Raw genomic sequence first — 18938 nt, 5'->3', positions numbered from 1 at the left:
TGTACATTTGATAGCTTCTTTGAAATTCAGAAAATATTGTAAGGCAGCATGAATTCCTGTCCATAAAATCTCTGCTTCAAGAAACCTTTTGTGAGAAAATCTGATTTAATGATCTAATGAGCCTGGTTATTTACATACATATGCCGGCTATAAACACACAGTATTCGGGCCAAAGTTAAGTGGGAAAAAGTGTCTCAATCCATCCATGGTGTGATGACAGCGAGATACCTCAGGGCCAGGGGACTGAAGAGTGGTCAATACAGCACACTAGTACTTCAATCTGGCTTCTCTCCCAGGATGATCAATAGTCACACAGCGTTGCAGACAATAAGCATGAAGATGACAGGGAAGGGAGGATGAAGGGAAGAGACTGTCTGCCTGTCAAATTGCACAGTCTTACACAGTAATTGATTTCAGTGTTTGTAATTTTCTGTAATCCTGACATTCACGGCGAGCGAGGAGAGCAACACATTCTCTGCAGGATGTTCAATTGAATTAAGTGGTAACAGATAAAAATGGATGTCTGAGAGCAAACCTTAACACGAGCGAGAATAATCACCAGACCGCTTCCATGGATCCATGAAATGTCTCTCACGGCCCAGCAGGCTTGTCAAATGAAAATGTATTCCATTTTGTCACAACATGATAAGAGAAGATGGGAGAAATCACTTGACAGAGGGACAATGTTCAACAACCTACAGTACCTCCATTTAGACCAGTGAGTCCTGCTTTACATTAGGACATGCATCGGTCCAGTGTTTGTCTTGACAACCACATGAATTATGGCGGCTTATTTCAGTTCTACGATATTGATACATTTACATCCACAATAACTCATACCGAAATCTCTTGTCACCTTTATCTTATTACATAAACTACTGTGAATAATACAATACTCCATCATGAAATTAACATGCAGACAAAATCTTTTTTTTTTACATAATTTATTTACATTTCAGTTCACATTTCCTGTTCGCCTTTATAGATAAATTATTACAGTTATTCACACAAAGTGCTGCTGCAACTGATTTAGAATCACAGGTGGAGACTTCATTCCAGATTTGGATCTACAAAAAACATCAGGATCAGTGCTAGTATACACATCAGCATAGCAAGAACACAAACAAAACAACAACAAAAACACAACAGCATTTTTTTTATTCCCTTCAATTTCCAATATCACTTATTTTCCAAAATTTCCCCCCAAATAATTTATTTTAAATTCAAATTTTGCATTTGTTTCAAAATATTCAAGAAACTCTCATCAAACAGTGCAAACAATCTTCAATGCAGAGGGTGCCACTTCATACATAAAATAGTAGATATACAGTATCTGCATCATTTCCGCACAGCAACAAGGGACTGAATATTTCAGTTTTTTATAATGGTAATAATGGACAATCTACAGTATTACCCAACCAGACCAACCATCAAAGGAAATCAGTTTTAGCATTACGTATATATAATTCATATAATTCAAACAGCGTTGTTTGAATAAGACTAGAAAGAGTTGAGAACATTTTGAGAATAAAAACATCCAAGTCTTAAATAAGAGTTTAAAACAGCAACGAGTGACAAGAAAGCTGAAGAGGACTTTGCTTTTCATTCAACTCATGGCTCCTTCATCGGTCATGGTTTAGAAACAGTAATATTGCACAGCTCAAATAGTTTGACTTGCTGTCCAACATGTGCAAATCCAGAGACACAAGACCCATTTAATGATATGAATATCCAGAATGGCTCAACGGACAATTGATTCTCTAAAAGAATCATTAGTTTAATATTTCAACATTAAAAGGTTAACCAAACCAATGGGTTTTATTGTTGTAAAAAAAAGAAAAACATGACTAAAGGGGTACAAATGCCACCATAAACAGTGTATTGTAATACCTGCCTTGTAATATTTACAAGGCAGGCTCATGTAAATAGATTAAATGGATTTAAATGGATTTTTGAACAAACTACCAGATCTGTTGAATGCAGCCTTGAATCCAACACTCGGATACAGTCCCGAGAATAAAAGAAATAAATAAGGAGGGATCCTGTGACTTTTAACCCGTTCAATCCGGGAACGCATATCTTGTCATTTTAGATTTCTTTGGGCTATTCAAAAAAATAGCAGATATACAAGCTCATAGCTGCTATTTTTGAAAAATCGTGATAAGTTGGTGCAAATCTTTAAAAATATATATATTTTTTAAAGCGAACATTTGTCAAATATTTTGTTCCAGGGACCCCAGAAGGAAAGATTTGAGATATATAAAAATATATATATATTCAAAGATTTTCAAAAATAGCAGATCTACAAGCTCATAGCGCGGCACTCGGTGCCGAGTGCCGCGCTATGAGCTTGTATATCTGCTATTTTTGAATAGCCAAAGAAATCTAAAATGACAGAGATGCGTCCCCGGATTTAATTGGTTAAGGACCTTCAGTGTGCTGCCTCTCAACCCAAGGTGAGAGCCCATGCAGGGTGTGAGACGGTGGGCACTGGCCGCTCCACCTCTCCAGTGTTGATTACCCTGTTGCTTGTTGCCATGGCAGCTGCAGCCAAAGCTCAGAGCAGGTCAGGCAGTATGAGGCCGGGGGGTTTGGGCTCCACGCAGTTAATCCAGAAATTGGCACAGCTTGCGTGGTACTGGTGGCCCCCGTATAGCAGCTTAAAGTTGTCTGTCTCCGAGTTGAAAGCCTGTCAGAGTGGCCACAGAAGGGAAGACATATTAGAGGGACCTTTTTATTTCATACAGTCCACAAATCCCTTTATGCACACAAAAGGAACAGATATGCGCTGTATGCACAACAAATGGGATCTTATCCGTCAACCCACAGGGTTCTGGTGGTACTGTAATGGTAAGAGGTACAGTTCCTGGTTATTGTAAGGCAGTGAAAAGCGCTCCTAATATAACTCTACATCAGAACCCTCTGTTGCTTTTCTTTACAGCATCCTGCAATGCTTCAGACCAATCTGGCTCTTCAATCAAATGAATAACCCTGTTGCTTTTCTTTACAGCATCCTGCAATGCTTCAGACCAATCTGTCTCTTCAATTAATAGAGCACAAATTCTTAATTCTGCTTACTTGGTGTGATAAAGGAAAAAGGGGGAAAAAAGGATGTCTGGCTCACGATGAGCCCATCCTGCCCATCCAGACAGTTTGAGCAGTCAAGGCCGACAGTCAGCTCTGATATCTTCTCTAATAAAATTGAACGTATATATGCGGACTACAAACTCATAGAACAGCAGTTGTCCAATTCTCTTCAAACTTGCCACAAAAATGGTTGTCATGGCTCTGGCATGACAACCATTTACTTTCCTACCTTTACATGTGTCTCCACTTCTAATAATCAATAAATGTTTGCCATTTTCTCTCACATTTTGCCCTGTAGGCGGCCTAAGTGCACTGACGCGATATGCGTCACGTTTTGAGTTGTACATTATGATTGTTATAAAGATTTGTGAACACCCCCCCAATAAACAGCGCATGCGTGGACACAGACGCTGTTCCAACTCAAGTAAAAATAAACACAACACCTGCTGCTTATTTGATTACTTCAGCGTTGCCTCTCTCTCTCTCTCTGTGTGTGTGTGTGTGGGGGGGGGGGGCAGCCGTGGGACATAAAACATGAGGAATTTGTGTTAAAGATGTATTGGTTCACGCCACATGCGTTTCTATTAGTAAAGCGGATTTGGGGAGAGCCCATTCACTTCACCCACGTATATTCAGGGTTCCAATATGTGCAGCCCTGCTGAACTTGATTTGATAGGCAATGTCAGTGTCAAATCTTTTGTCCCAGTCCAGCCTTTCTGAAAGACAGTCAGCCCCTGACAACACTGGTCACCTTACAAATTGCTACAAAACCTCTATATACACACATTTTGGGGGTAAACAACAACTTGAAGGATAAATATAGGCATGATAATGATGTACCATGCATATTAAAATCATGGATACATTATTCCCCACCATTACTTATTGTCTCCGCCAGGCCGAAAGGCATGGCGAGAGAGTATGTTTTACCCCCTGTCCGTCCGTCCGTCCGTGTGTCCTGTCCGTCCGTTACCACCTAATCTCCGGCACCGTTGGCCCGGCCGCTGCGAAACTGTGCAAACACACTCCCTGGATGCCAAGTCAGAACCTCTGGCCCAAATGTTTCAGATTGGCCTGTTATAGCGCCACCAGGAGGCCGATTTGTGCAAAACCCATTTATTGATACTACTCCTACAGATTTTGTCCAAACATCACACAAATCGGTACACAGTATCTCTATAGTCATGTGATTAACACGGATCTATCCGATTTCCCATATTACATCCTGATTGCCTAAGATTGGCTTCCAAAGTTTGCAGGATTGGTCCGTTTAAAAAAAAATGCCTCAAATCATGAACGCAGCTTGCGATTGCGATTTCCGTGAAATTTCACACGCAGATTTCTATTAGGCCGAGGAAGAAATGCCACCCTTTTACCATTGGCCTGTTATAGCGCCACCAGCAGGTCTAATTTTGCAAAACACATTTTTGGAACAAAATGCCTCAAATCATGAATGCAGTGTCCGATTGCAGTGAAAAGCCTAAGAACAAATTGCACCCTTTTCACATTGGCCTATTATAGCGCCACCAGGAGGCCACAATAACCTACCTGACCTGGCTGAGACCTGTGCTCCGAGGAGCACTTTTTCTAGTTGTACTTTGTTTTTACACTTTGGAAACAAATGCTCATTTAACATTGAGCTGGCCACAATGTTTCGCTGCCCACTGGACCCCTGTATCCGTCTGGGGCTACAGGGGCCTTTCACATAAAAGGTTCTTCTAGTTTATGTAATGTAAAAGGGACCCAAGACGTTAAGGCCACCCATGGGGTACCGACAGGGCATTTAATCATATTTAAGTTGGTCTGACCTAGTCTGGTCAGGATTGAGAAGTGTCAAATAGCAAGATGGATGCAACTAATGACATGCAAACTCCAACTACTCTAACTGTCACTCATTTGATAACTATATTAATTTCCCTGCTGATGGAAAACACACACACACACACACACACACACACACACACACTATGTGTGTATGTGTGTGTGTGCGTGTGAATGACACATTTACTGTATATGTGTGAGAATGACACATATCGTATATGTGTCAGAATGACACATAACCACTATGTTAAGCGGGAGTCAAAGCTGCTCTTTTGAAAAGAGTTTGGAACCATGTTCAGCATGAATCAATACAACTGTCAACTGTACTTGTAATGCGACACATTTTGCCGAGTCCAGTGTGACAACTTGATTGGCTCTCACCCACAGACCATCTGAATATGCATAGATGGCTGCTGCGATCAACTCGGGTGATCTGATCCCGGAGGAGCGCAGCGAGTCTGCATTTGCAATGGCCAAAGCTGTAGCCCTGCATTCGTGATAAGGAGATGCTAATGTGTGTATTATGCGGTTTCTAAGAGTTTGCATCCTTGGTGAAATACTGGAGATGAAGCGTGAGGGGGAAATGAGTCATGAGTGGTGAATCACAGCCTCCCACCCACACCGAAGGGAGAGGGACGTACATGCGTAAAGCACAACTGCATACAGAAAGCCAGAACAAACCACTATAGGGCTGAATATAATCGCCGTCGGGTGGTAACCTTTTATGTCCAAAACGGTTACTTTTCAGGAAATGTAAAAAAAGAACCTGTGTTCTAATGGATCCATTGTATTTATTTATAATTAATAACTTCATAATTCTCATTGGTTGAATATTTATAAAACCCACAGACAGACTTAACCCCTTTCAAACTGGTGTTGACATGGCGAAAACGTACTGTATTTTGGGCAAAATTATAGGCAAAGGCAAAAAACTAAAAAAGTTCAGTCAAAATGCCTCTCATTGTGACACGTAGTGAGCGTGTTGATCTTTTGTGCAATACCGTCATAATATGTCCTCTTTGTATAAAAAAACATACAAAGGACACTATGGAGATACAAGGTTTCTGCCCGACAGCAACGATATGCATCTCCACCTGTCCAAGATGCAATGTGCAGCGCAGATACTAAACGCTTGAGGGCTTTCAGTCCTCTTCTCACTCTAAGTGAAAGGTGGATTTTCTCACACTCAGATTTCACAGGAAGAATGATTTTCTTTCTCAACTCTTTTGTGTTTCATCCTCCTCCTTCCTTTAAACTTGCACTTACAAATGCCAAGTCCAGCGATGTAGGACAGAGAGTACAGACTGAAAGGCTAGTACACAAAGACACACTGTTGATTCTTCCCCCTCGTCTCTCTTTCCATCTCACTCTTCGCCCTATTCGCTCCTTCATTTCAGTCCTGCATAACAGTGTAGGACAATTTAGGCCGTCTTATCTGACAGTATGGCTGCAGTCTTCTTTACCGTGCTAACTCAATACACATAATTATTATTAATTATGAATATTGTCAGATTACTGACTCAGTTGGTACTCATCATTACTATGACTTCTTCCACTTGCTGGTGTATTAAGGTACGGTTTATTCCAAGGTTGATGAAGTTGATGAAGCTGTGCCAACACATCGTTTCTGGTCAAAAAGTATATTGCCCCAAAATATGATTAAATACTACAGTACTTATATCATCCTATAATTCTACAAAGGCTTTGTGTGTCCCCAAAATCTCTTCTGCCCGGTTCTCCTCAGTGCCTGAAGCAATTGATCTGTATTTGCACACAGCCATTGACCATCAGCATGTGCACGGAACACCGACGCCAGTTTTTCACTTTACCCAAATTTGAGCATTTTTTTTTTGCCTTTTTCCGAACCTCTGTTTAACTCTACGGCCGGAGTTTGACGTTACTGCGCATGCATGGCCAAGTGCGCATGTATGCGCAGCCACGTACGTGCGCATGCACGCGCAGCCACGTACGTGCGCATGCACGCGCAGCCACGTACGCGCGCATGCACGTTTGTGGTCGCTGGCGACCGGGTTGCCAAATTATGTGCGTGAAACAAGCGTGTGCGTCCCCAAAATCATACTTTGGGTGCTCATATCCCCCGACGGGTATGGTCTAGTTATATTTTAATTGTTGGTAAGTCATGGTACAGTACTACAGTATAAGATGTGCACCCGCCCACCCTCCAAAAAGCAACATGTATTATTTTTCTATAACTGCACAACAGATTGTTGATTATCCCTTACTTATCTACCTACCAGTCCAAGTTTGGCCTTTACAAATCTTTCAGACAGGTTGCTACCAGAACCTAATGTGAATTTGGAATATTCATCCTGCCCAGATAGAACAAAGGCTTGAGTTACTAATTACTAATCTGTCTACTCCACACTAAAGATTGGGTTACAAAATAAAATTACAAAATATTTCTACCAGGACACTAGAAGACTGAAGAAGATTCATGTCTAATTAATGGAACAACTATAGTCTACTATAGTGCTCATTTTAAACTGCTTCAAAGGCGTTAAAAAGAAATAATGCATAATTACCCTTACCCTCCTGTCATTGTCTTTAGCCAGTGCCTGAAAGTAGCACAAGAGGTATCAGCATATTATGCATATTCCTGCACAAAGCCAACTGAATAGACTCAACTCAGTTGGCTTTGTTCAATAGAGGATGAGGAGCAAGCGAAGAAACAGTTTGATAGTTGAGAAAGTTCATCCTTTTTCACAAAGTCCATGGGCAAGAGCGTGAAGGAAACCATTATGAGACTTCCTTTAAATGTGAGAGCATGCTGGTAATAGAGATGGGCAACTTCACAGTAGATCTTCCGAATAAAACAGGTGGTGTATTAATGATCTAACATGTTTGTCTGCCAAGTTAAATATATTACTGTTAACACTGCTGGGATAGTTAGAGAAAAGTAATTTAAAACCAACCAACCAAAATCAATCTAACCCAGAATTTGGCATTAATATAAATACAACTGCTAAAATATTCTGTTGAAAAACCTTTCCGGTGCTCTTGATGCAATTACTCACATTAGCATTTAGCGCAGAGCCTCATTAGCCTAAAAGTACTTATTGGAACTGAATTGGAATGGGTTTTATCTTCAAGTAACAAACTGTGGGAAGATCTGCCTGCTGCCTGTTGCCCATCCCTGCCTCAAGATGCAAGAGCAGAACCACAGCCAGTCAGAATGGTACGTATGCCACCCACAACCACACCCAGACAACAGACTATGCGCTGATATCGTAAACTTGTACCGTGCAATATGGTGTACTCCCAATTCTTTCTGGACACAATCAAATCCGGAGTGTCAAACTCATAGTAAAACAAATTGACCCATAAGGGTACATTTCGCTGCGTGCACTTCCTAAATACTTCCTACATCTTCCTATATATTTATGAGCGTCTTTTGTACTTGAGAATACTCAAGTAAAATACAAGTGTTTTGATTATTTCACTTCACCATTGATACCTTTGGAAAGCAGGCACACAAACCTCCATTGACCTTCTCTGCTGTATAGTTGGCTGCAAAACAAGACGCCATCCTCTTTGCTGAAGGACAACAGCATTATGAGTGCCGTCTGTGGGGACTAAAGGCTGCCTTTTATTTCATTATTCTCAAAGGCATTTATGCTTTCCAGAGGCCTATGCCTCTGCCAAATTTGTAATTAAAAGGGGGCTTATTATGATGCCACAGGCACATAGGATGGAAAGATGACTGGAGAGAGAGAGAGAGAGAGAGAGATCTATTATCACCTGTTCTCCCAGCCTCTGACTAATGTGTAAGGCACATCTGCTGTAAGGCTTGTCTCGTCTGTCTCTCATTCAGGCATATCTTGCCTGGCTCATCCATCTGTCTGTCTACGGCTTGAACAGCAGAGAGAAATGTTAAGACGCAATCAAAGCAACGGTCTTGGCCTTTAAACCGCAGGGCCCAGGAACATGGTTTATTGTCCGCTCCAATAACACCGAGCTGCGATTAGCAGGGGGGGGGGGGGGTGACACATAGCAATTTTCCCGATATTATGCCCCAGTCACAGTTAATGATGAGGTGGAGGGCGATGAGAACAGAAGTGAAATGTGAAGACAGGGATTGCTGTTAGCAAGACGCGTGAGGTGAGTGGTTCCCAACAGACGGAGGCAACGGAAAGAGAGAGAACGCTTTTTAAAGGCAGAAGAAGACGTGGACCTCTCTGACCCTGAAGTGCCCTTCCCACAATGCAACAGCCCAGTGTGAGGGGCCAAAGTGACAGCTCCTCTCATCTTGCTCCCATCTGAGTTAGATTTTTAGTCTCCCACTTCTTTGCTGTAATCTATCAGAACCATATGAACTGTACCATTACAGTAGGAACTGTAACATTATAGGAGCTATACCGTTATACAGTAGCAACTGTACTGTTACAGATACTGTAACATTATAGAGTAGGAACTGTACCCTTATTAGGGCATTCACAGAATAGTCGAATATATAAATCGAATATTCAAATATCAAAGACACTATTCGACGTTGTACATTGACGTCGATTATTCTGTTATTATTTTTTATATTCTTTTTTATATTCTTTTAGATTTTGTTGATTTTTTTTTCTAGCAGGGGCTTCCCTACAGCAGACAAGCAGCTGTGCGCTCTGGTGTTGGTAGTTCTCCTAATCCATTCATGGTTGATTGTTGTCAAATCATTTCATACTGTATGTGACGTTGTGCCTTCACTCAATGTAGGTGGTGGTGCGCTGAAATAGCAGCACGCATGCCAGAAAGATGCCTTGTAACGACCGGACCGAAGGATGGAACTGTGGTTGTTGTTGAACATATTGTAGATAGGATAGGCTTGAACAATAATTTTGTGATTTATTCCAAATTATTGAATGAATAAGTTCGTTTCTTTTCAACCAGAGCCGTGGCAAAGCAGAGCAGAGCAGCAGCAACGCATGTTATGCTAGGCTTCGTCGTAGAAGAGTGTTGTACCGAAAATAGCAGATCTACAAGCTCACAACGCGTCCATCCGTGAGCAGTTGTAGATCTGCTATGCCTGGACCAGCTGATTTTGGTTTAGACCAATCAGAACGCACAGCTGGCTTTCACAGCCCCCCTATTAGTTAACCCTTTAATCGCTGATTGTTTTCAAGGCTTGCAACACGGCATTTTAATGATAATAGGCTCGTTTGTATTGGATGAAAAAATATATGATATTTCACCGGCGAATAATCGAATATTCATCTACTTTTAGGTCGAATAAGTCGAATGCTAAAAAACACTATTCGTGAATGCCCTAACCCTTTACAGTAGAAACTGTATCGTAACTAATGTAATCTAAAATTATTTGGTCAACTGGCATGAGATCAGTTCATGTTTGCCATCTCCCTCTGTCAAGACACAGTATTCTTCTTATTCTTCTTCTGAGTGGTGGAAGAGGAGCACTTGAAAGAAGTGAATCCTGTCACTTTGGCCCCCTGCCGTGACCATCTATAAGTGGAGAAATCCCCCCCCCCCCCAAGGCCCCCAGTGGGAAAGAGTAAAATGAGATTCAGTTGACAGGTCACTGTCTCCTACTCGTTTAAACAGACGTCCGATAGCGCTTTCTTCTTTGTTCTGCAAAATGTTTCAAAGCCAGAGAAAGGGTTACTTCTTATACACTGTGGCTGAAAAAGAAAAACAACCCTCAATGGGCTGTTTTGTGTGTGTGTGTGTGTGTGTGTGTGTGTGTGTCTGTGTCTGTGTCTGTGTGTGTGTGTGTGTGTGGTCGTGCACAAGCACGTGTTTACAAACCTTGCTGCGAGAGTCGACATTGAGCAGGCACACCCCGCAAGCCAATTCCTTGGCATTCTTGATGCCAGGCCTCAGGATACAAGACGAGAAGTCTAGAGAGCTGTCCTCAGGCTAAACACACACACACACACACACACACGTGTCACTTTTTGCTGTAGGCAAATTGTAGTCATTACTATTCTTACAGTGGGAGAGGTGAGAACACAATGTTTCTTATAATAAACCTCTCTGAATAGGTTCACCATTTCCAAGCAATACTGCTTTAACTTCAACTGTAAACTACTTAAGATTCTACTTACTGTATATTGCTAAATAAAACACACACACACACACACACACACACACACACACACACACAGTATAATTAAGGATTAACCCATTAAGACCTGGAACGCATCTGTGTCACTTTAGATGTCTTTGGCTATTCAAAAATAGCAGATATACAAGCTCATAGCGCGGCACCGAGTGCCGCGCTATGAGCTTGTAGATTTGCTATTTTTGAAAAATCTTGAAACATTTTTTTTTTTCATTTTTTTCAAAAAAACTGTTAGGATTTAGAAAACATTTTTAAGAATCGCCTCAGGTCTTAATGGGTTAAGTCAATCACACTCTATATATATCGTCATGCCCTTTCTGTGCCCCTTACAATACAGTGTCAGTATTATCTACTGGCATTTCAGAAGCAATAATCTTCTCACTGGCTGGCTATGGAGATCAACACAGTGCATCTACTCTCAGTTTGTGTTTGCACTGGGTGATAGATGAACACATCTATACAGCATCTGGTAACCCTGCTTTTGCAAATACTATCATACAGAAAGGCTGAAAGCTATTTAACGTTAACATTTTAAAGTGTAATGTGCAGCAACTTACTGATTGCGTACTTAATTAGGAGCCCACATTGTCATGTATTCTGCATGCCGTGCATTTGTATTCTGTATTTCTACTACTAGTACATTGGGGGGTGTAACCACATTTCGTGGATGACTGAAAGGACAGCTGCATGTGTTAAATTCTGCATGGCCGTGTGGGCAGGTGGCTGCGTTACAATGAGAGATGTTTATAGCTCTGCGGATGGGCCTGTTTACGTGTGAGAGCAATGTCATTTTTACCGCCAGGTTGGACAGGGACATGAAGCCCATGAGGTTGTTCCACACGCGACTTATGTCTTTCAACAGCTGCTGGAGTTTCTCGGAGCATACAGCCGTGGCTTTGATGCCCAGCTCTACCCGCCTGGTTACACGATACACTTCCACCACACCTGCCCAGGGAAAAAACAAACAAAAAGAAAGCATGCACCAAAATACATCTGTTAACAATTTGATCACTTTTTGGAGAGGGCACAGCAGGGAAAAGCAGGATTTATTTCTAAAAAAATTCTAGCTTAAAGGTTCTATGACATTCATTTTCACTTTTTTTATTTTTTATGTTTTTCGGGGGGTTTTATGACCTCAATTACACCCCAACAATCTGAACTTTGAACATTCAGTGGATTTTCTGTGGTCTGGGGTTTTCTGAATAATTAGGCTGAAAAGTAATCTGAGCTTGGCCCTTCGGCAGTGAGGTCACAGCCGATTAATCCCGCCCACACTCCTCCTCGCCCCTCCCCTCTCCTTTCCTTTGGGGGGGGGGCGGAGCAGAGGCGATGATTGACAGGCAAAATCCCTCACCAGCGACACCCGCAGGCAAAGATTTCTTTTTTCATTGCAGTTGAAAAGGCTTTAGAAATGTGAGAGAAAAACACCTGCCATGGATCAATGGAGTGGATTTTTTTGTTAAAACTTTCTATACACGTTTGAAGGACCATGACAAAGACTTTTAATGTGTGGTAAAACTGAACGTCATGAAACCTTTAAGCTTGAGTTTCTTTACCAGGTTTTCAATATGACATTCAAATGTTAAGTTGTCATCAATTACTGTGAGACTACTTCAAACTGATTTCCCTGTAAGGTTACAATCTCAGAAGGGGAAGCCGCTGCCTTCTTAGAATTGGAGAAGAACATCCAATTTGCCAGTCTTTGTGGCATTGAGGAGAAGTTTCAAGCTAAGCAACTGTGATGGCAAGTGTGAGTTTTCTCTTGTTCCTAGCATCCTACAGATGGTATATAAGGCTGTGTTGTCTGCGGAGCTGTGCGTGTGGAGTGTGCGTCTCTCACCTAGCAGGTACTCCATGCCCTGAGCAGATTGGATGACCTCTGTGCAAACAGAGGAGCTGCTGATACCATTCAGGGTGTTGTTGGCTTTGTTGATGACCTTAACATCAATAGACAGATGGACACAGACACTGTCATGAGTAACGGATGATGATAATAATAATGATGGTACTACTACTAACAACAACAACAACAATAATCTTTAGAGCAATGAGTGGGACTGTTTTTTAAATCCTGAACCCACCCATTACCACACCATGTCTTACCACTCCCGCTCGTGACACTGTTATGTGGCATCTACTGAAATCTATCTGCTCCCATCCCACAAAACATTAACTGGTAATCTTAGCCTGCTTGCCATTAAGAGTGACGCAACCCTGTTGCAGTTCTCTAGCACGTCACTGAAATGAAGACTTGCACCTGAACTGAACCCTCAACACGGGTAGAAAGAAACACCGGTAGCAAACAGAAACACACCTCCAGAGCGCTCTCCAGACACCTCTGCCACTCGTATGCATAGCGTTCACTCTCCTGAAACAACAGCAGGTCAGACAAGTCATTCAAGTGAACACACAAGCAAAATCTGAAGTTAACTCGTTCAACGTGTGAGCGGGATTATGAATCTTCTGTCATCTACAGCCATTGGAGCACACCGACGTCATCGTCACCGGTGCCCATGTGCAGAACATCTGGTGGCTAATGGCGATTACAGTAATAACAGGTGGTGCAGTTAACACATTGACTGCCAATCACGTAGATCTACGCGAACCGCTTTAAAGCCGCCACGTGCCAATCGCGTAGATCTACGTGGAGAAAAAAAAAAACAAAAAAAAAATGTAATGTTTTTTTTTTCCAATTTCACCCAAAGACCAAGGAGATATGATTAGTTGAAGATCTAGACTCCTATCCACTTCCTTGTTAACTTAAAACTTAAAAATGCTGTATTTCGGCTCCTGAGTACTTTTTTTTTTCCAATGAAAAACTCTGGCACTGGCTAAAAAATTATGAAATAATTCTGGCAGTCAATGTGTTAAGCATGGCTGTGATGGAGCCCGCCTCACCTCCACCTCTCCGGTCAGATCCTTGTACTTGTCTCTGATTACGGGCAAGGCAGGCTTCTCGCTCAGGGTGTTGGAGCGGTCTCTGAAGGGCTGCTCTGGGGCCGGAGATGGGGGCGAGCGTCCAATCTCCTTCTCCCCCAGACTGTGGCTGCGCTTGTGGGAGCCTGAGACCAGGACAAAGGGGTGGGGGGTTAGCGGGGTAACAAGAATCACACACACACACACACATTAATGGCCATTTCTATGAGCCTATAATGGCAACTCATTTCAGATATGCACCTGTTGGCTTCCCATCATGTAGCTGCTGCCCTCCCCCCAACCAAACCAACCATTCTGTGGTGACTAATACCTAACAGACAAGGACAGTGGAGTGCTTCATTTACAACAAACAATAATTATGTACAAAAGAGTGGCACAGCATCGCTGGTATGAATAATTCATGAGAGGAATTGTACACACAGGTAAACAGCAGTTGTGGCTCCATAGTAACGCGCACACACACAAGATAATTCTGGTGGGGCTAGCAGTGTGTGTGTGTGTGTGCTGTACAGAGTCGGGTAATATTCCCCATATGACACATGCACAGTGGTGTTTTGGTCGCTGCACGGAACACCACAGCGTTTGGCCAGTATTTTTTCGCACGCATGCAGCGGTACGCTGGGGGGGGGGGGGGGGGGGGGGGAATCACCATTACACCACTGGACATGCATCATCAACCCCACACAGCATGACAGCCCTAATTGGTTGTGTGTGGGGGGGGGGGCACAACCCCAGTCTGATCAGATTACAAACCCAATGGGAAGAGAGGGAACACAGAACAGCCTTCTCATGCTCACAGATTATACCCAGTGCAAGATTAGCTTTTATCACATTGGATGTACTGCTAATAAATTATATGTGAAAGATAACGCCAACGAATGGCAGCTAAAAAAAAAATCCATCCTTTAAGTGGATGCAGTTAATTTGGGCTCATGTACTGGTTGGCCTGTGCTAATCCATCTCAGCAGTCTGCCCTGCGGAGTGCGGAGCATGACTGTAACCACAACACTGCCATCTACTGTCGGACAGTCTAACTGCAAATCTCACAGAAGACTGAATACCCCATCTGACTGCTGTAATTGAAGAAAAGAAAAAGCATGTTACCTGACATTTTGACTGACTCACCCTGAACAGACAAGTCAAATGTTGCCATTTCACTCTTTATCATTTCCTCGCTGGACTTGACCTTGGCCTGACAGCTGGCCTTGAGGAAGTCGGATATGCCAAACTTTGCCTTATCCCCATGGAAGGCCCCAAACTCATCCGAGGGCTCGCCCGGATTGCCCTCGGAGCCGGCATCCAGGGTAGCAGCTGGCGAGTCCGACTTCTCAGAGACCGTGCTCGCAAAGTCTCCAAAGTCATCGTTGTTGTCATCAGCCATGCCCGGCTCGCCGGAGCCAAAGTCAGCAAAGGCTTCAAACTTGTCATCTGCCGACGAACTGTCCTCTGTGGGGAAGGCCGCAGTTTGGGTGCTGGTGATATTCTCTGAGCTGCCAAAAGACGGTTCCTTCCCGTGACCGGGGACTAAAGACGAGAGACTGGCCCCTTCTAGGCCCTGTGGCTTCCTGGCTTCATAAGGCAGACATTCCTCTCTGTCTCGCCAGTCATAACTGGCCAGGTTGCTGATGGCTGATGTTCCAAAGGGGTCAAATTTCATGTCGTCTCCTTCTGCAATGACAACACAAACATAGCAGTGGCTCCCAGGTATAGCAGAAGTTCTGAAATGATGGGTGCTGTAAATGTAGTATGTAGTTATTACGTAAAATGTCTACAGCGCAAGATCAGGCCTGTATGCCAAAGGAGGAGAACGTCTAAAATAGAAGTTCACGTTAGGGCTGGCTGATATGACTTAAGGGACAACTTCACCCATTTTCAACCCATCTTCATAATTGGTCCTCACTAATGCTCATGATAAAATGGTACAAAAACAATTCTACTGGGTCTGTCTCATAGGAGGGCTGTGGACAGTTCAGAAACCTGCCTACCAGTGACATCATCGTTGGTTAGTTTTTTTTTCCAAACAAGATTTCAATTTTCTTTTTTATCAACGCGAGACCAACTACTTCCATTATAGAACACTAACTTTCCAGAAATAGAAAGCCTGCAGTTATATTAGCTTGGATTCCCCATCGATGATGTCACTGGTAGGCAGGTTTCTGAACTTTCCACAGCCCTCCTCTGAGACACAGACCCAGTAGACAAAAATGGTACCATATTATAATGAGCATTTGTGAGGAACAGTAATATGAAGATAGGTTGAAAATGGGTGAAGTCGTCCTTTAACTCATTCAGTGCCCGGCTTATTTATGGCAGTTTGGCTGAGCAGAGTGCCACAGCCAAAATTAATTGTAAAAAAAAGTGCCGAGATACAGCCTTTTTCAGTAAGAAGTTAAACAAAGAGTGAATGGAGCAGAATATTTTCAAATCATCATATCTTGGGTTCTGAACATATAAAAAAATAAATAAAAAAAAGAATTATTATTATTATTATTTTTCTGACGTCTTAGACGTCCAGTGGCACTCAGGGCTTATATTGACGGACGTCTTAAGACGTCCAGTGGCACTGAATGAGTTAAAATCAACATCACTATTATTTCAAACTTTTGCCTCACTTGCCTCACTAATGAAGGATTATTTATTTTTAAAAAGTGAAAATAGCGGATCTACAATCTCACAACGTGTTGCGATGTGACACGTTGTCAGCTTAATACAGGACTGTGGTTAATCAGACAGAAAATCTGATTCTGATTGTAAAAAAATCTATTAGAGGTTTTTCGTGTTGATTCGTTGATATAAGAAATAAAAACAAAATTATACAAGAAAAAAATGTGCTTCTCGATTAATCGAATAAACTACAGGAGCATAATTAAGTCGGTTAATTGCTCTAAATATAGGTTCGATATATGTTTGGTTAATTGCCCAGCGGTCACGGTCAAACAGCTAAATGTAGTAAACCTATAATACATTGTACTGTGTGTTCCATGCCTTAACACACAGTCAGGTCAGGTATACTGTACTTAACCTCATTTATACATTGTATGACCGTGTTGTTTACAGCAAGGGTTCCCAAACTTTTCAGGCCAGGACCCCCGGTTCAAGTAATCATACTTGAACAGGGGACCCCCCACCCTGACAAGCACTTGGAATTGTAGGCATTACATTTAGTTTGACTCTGTTCCACAGATAAATATTGTGAAAATAGCTAAACTACAAGCTCACAACGCCTCGCACTGCAAGGCGTTGTGAAATTGTAGATCGTCTATTTTCACATTGTTTGCATCTTTCTTACGTAATATTTGGCAATTTGGCCAATTTGGTATTAAAAATGTTTTAAAGGTCCTTAAATTGTAACTTTAGAAATGTGCAGATACCCTGTATACACTTATAGTGTAGGTTGGTTTGTTTACTGTTGAGTGAGAAAACAATGTTGCACATTAAGCTAATAATCTGGGGACCCCCCAAAATAATTTGGGGACCCCCCTGGCGGTCCCGACTCCCAGTTTGGAAACCACTGGTTTACAGAACAATTTGTCGAGTGTCACAGTCAATTCACAGAACAACTCCCGCACACACACACATCCCACACACTTTGAGCTACAAGGCCTGACTGGTGGTCACAACAAATCCCCCCCCCCACCAACTATCGATATCACTGGCCATCTCCATTCTGAAAGCCTTTAGCCATTCGTAACTGGAAATATTGCACAAAAAGTAATTCCCGACTCTTTTCAGTTTGTTATCCAATGACAGAGAAAAGCGTTCTCATGAGCCCTGCTCTCTCTGTGGGGTGTGATGAAGGATGTTCCTGCCAAGTGTGCCACTGAGCCGCATCAGGCACCGGCACCAAAACACTGTAGCACATCTTTCCACTAATGTGGAAAGACAGGTTTGCTAATACGGATGAGAGCAGTATCAAATCGAATGCAACTTAAGGGGGTTTTAATGACATGTTGCCATGGCAACGACGGTAAAAGGAGCTGTTTTGCTGCCAGATCTGTGTTTCCTGAACTGTGCCATGCACAAACAACACAATTTGGGATGGATTTATGGCATTATTTTATAACTAATGGTAACTCACAAAGTGCAAATCTTGTATGTGTTTTGTCTGTGTTCACACTCAAATCTCCTCAACTCTTCCCTTTTTGATGCTCGCGCACACACACACACACACACACACACACACACACACACACACAACCTTACTGTAAGATTGCTTGACTTGCTTGGATACAAAAAGCAATTTGTGAAATTGACAAGGATCCAGTGCTATGAGCCGTGTGTAACTACATTATTATTATTTCACCTCTCAAGAGTTAGGAAAGGAAAAATAAGACGGTACGCATTTCAGCAATACCAATAGTAATATTTATTACGACAACAGGAGTAAAGAGAGAAAGAGAGATAGATCACAAAATACTGGGAAAGAGGTCTATCATTACAAGAGGTTTGTCAAACTAACTAACACTTGTAAAATTAGATTTCAATCATTTGGAGTACAAGGGCATGCAGTCAGAAAAAAAAGGAAGAAAACAAACAGCAAGAAGGTAAAAGAAAGATAACCCCAGAATATAGAAGCAGAAACCAATTTGAGAAGGCACATTCACAGACTAAAATCAGTTACTTCTGGGGAGATGACACACTGTTTTACTACTGAAGCAACAGGTTATCGGAAAGAGAACTGAGTACAGAACACTTGAAAAGCAATGTGGGAAAGGAGAATTTAAAGATTTCAAGGCAGGATGCATTAACCCTTTGAGGACCTGAAAGCTTCCCGGCAACATTTTCTGACCAGGAGCATAAAGATGGCCCAGTGTAGAGTGTTATAATAATACTATATAATACTCTTTGTTGGCCCCACAGCCATTAGTGTACATTCTGTTTACAATGTTTGTTTTTGAGAAGCGATCACAAGAAGCCAGAAATATTTATGTAAACATATTGAATCAAGTGATCTTGCTCAGGCACTCAAAGGGTTACAGGAAACAAAGAATAACTATCCTTACACCTG

At 42.2% G+C, this 18938-nt stretch overlaps 1 protein-coding gene across 7 annotated transcripts in view; it reads right to left on the bottom strand.

Annotated features, from left to right (window-relative positions):
* Positions 1–1356: 1356 nt before the first annotated feature.
* synrg (synergin, gamma) overlaps positions 1357–18938 on the bottom strand; it is a 45094-nt gene continuing 27512 nt past the window's right edge. For 5 of the 7 annotated variants that reach the window (XM_080427795.1, XM_080427796.1, XM_080427799.1 and 2 more), the window contains 9 exons: positions 15056–15598; positions 13892–14055; positions 13308–13361; positions 12834–12930; positions 11790–11938; positions 10678–10788; positions 10462–10500; positions 7452–7484; positions 1357–2689 (listed from right to left, as the gene is read on the bottom strand). In XM_080427795.1, coding sequence (XP_080283921.1) covers positions 2558–2689; positions 7452–7484; positions 10462–10500; positions 10678–10788; positions 11790–11938; positions 12834–12930; positions 13308–13361; positions 13892–14055; positions 15056–15598 — 1322 coding nt within the window. In that variant the 3' untranslated portion in view covers positions 1357–2557. The remainder of the gene's footprint in view (positions 2690–7451; positions 7485–10461; positions 10501–10677; positions 10789–11789; positions 11939–12833; positions 12931–13307; positions 13362–13891; positions 14056–15055; positions 15599–18938) is intronic. The other 2 variants (XM_080427797.1, XM_080427798.1) reach the window with 2 other exon arrangements.

Source organism: Gymnoscopelus braueri (assembly GCF_963280865.1).
Source record: "Gymnoscopelus braueri genome assembly, chromosome: 5".
NCBI classification, from domain to species: domain Eukaryota; kingdom Metazoa; phylum Chordata; class Actinopteri; order Myctophiformes; family Myctophidae; genus Gymnoscopelus; species Gymnoscopelus braueri.
Note: the sequence above shows the minus strand (reverse complement) of the source record. Positions and strands in the feature narration are given on the sequence as shown.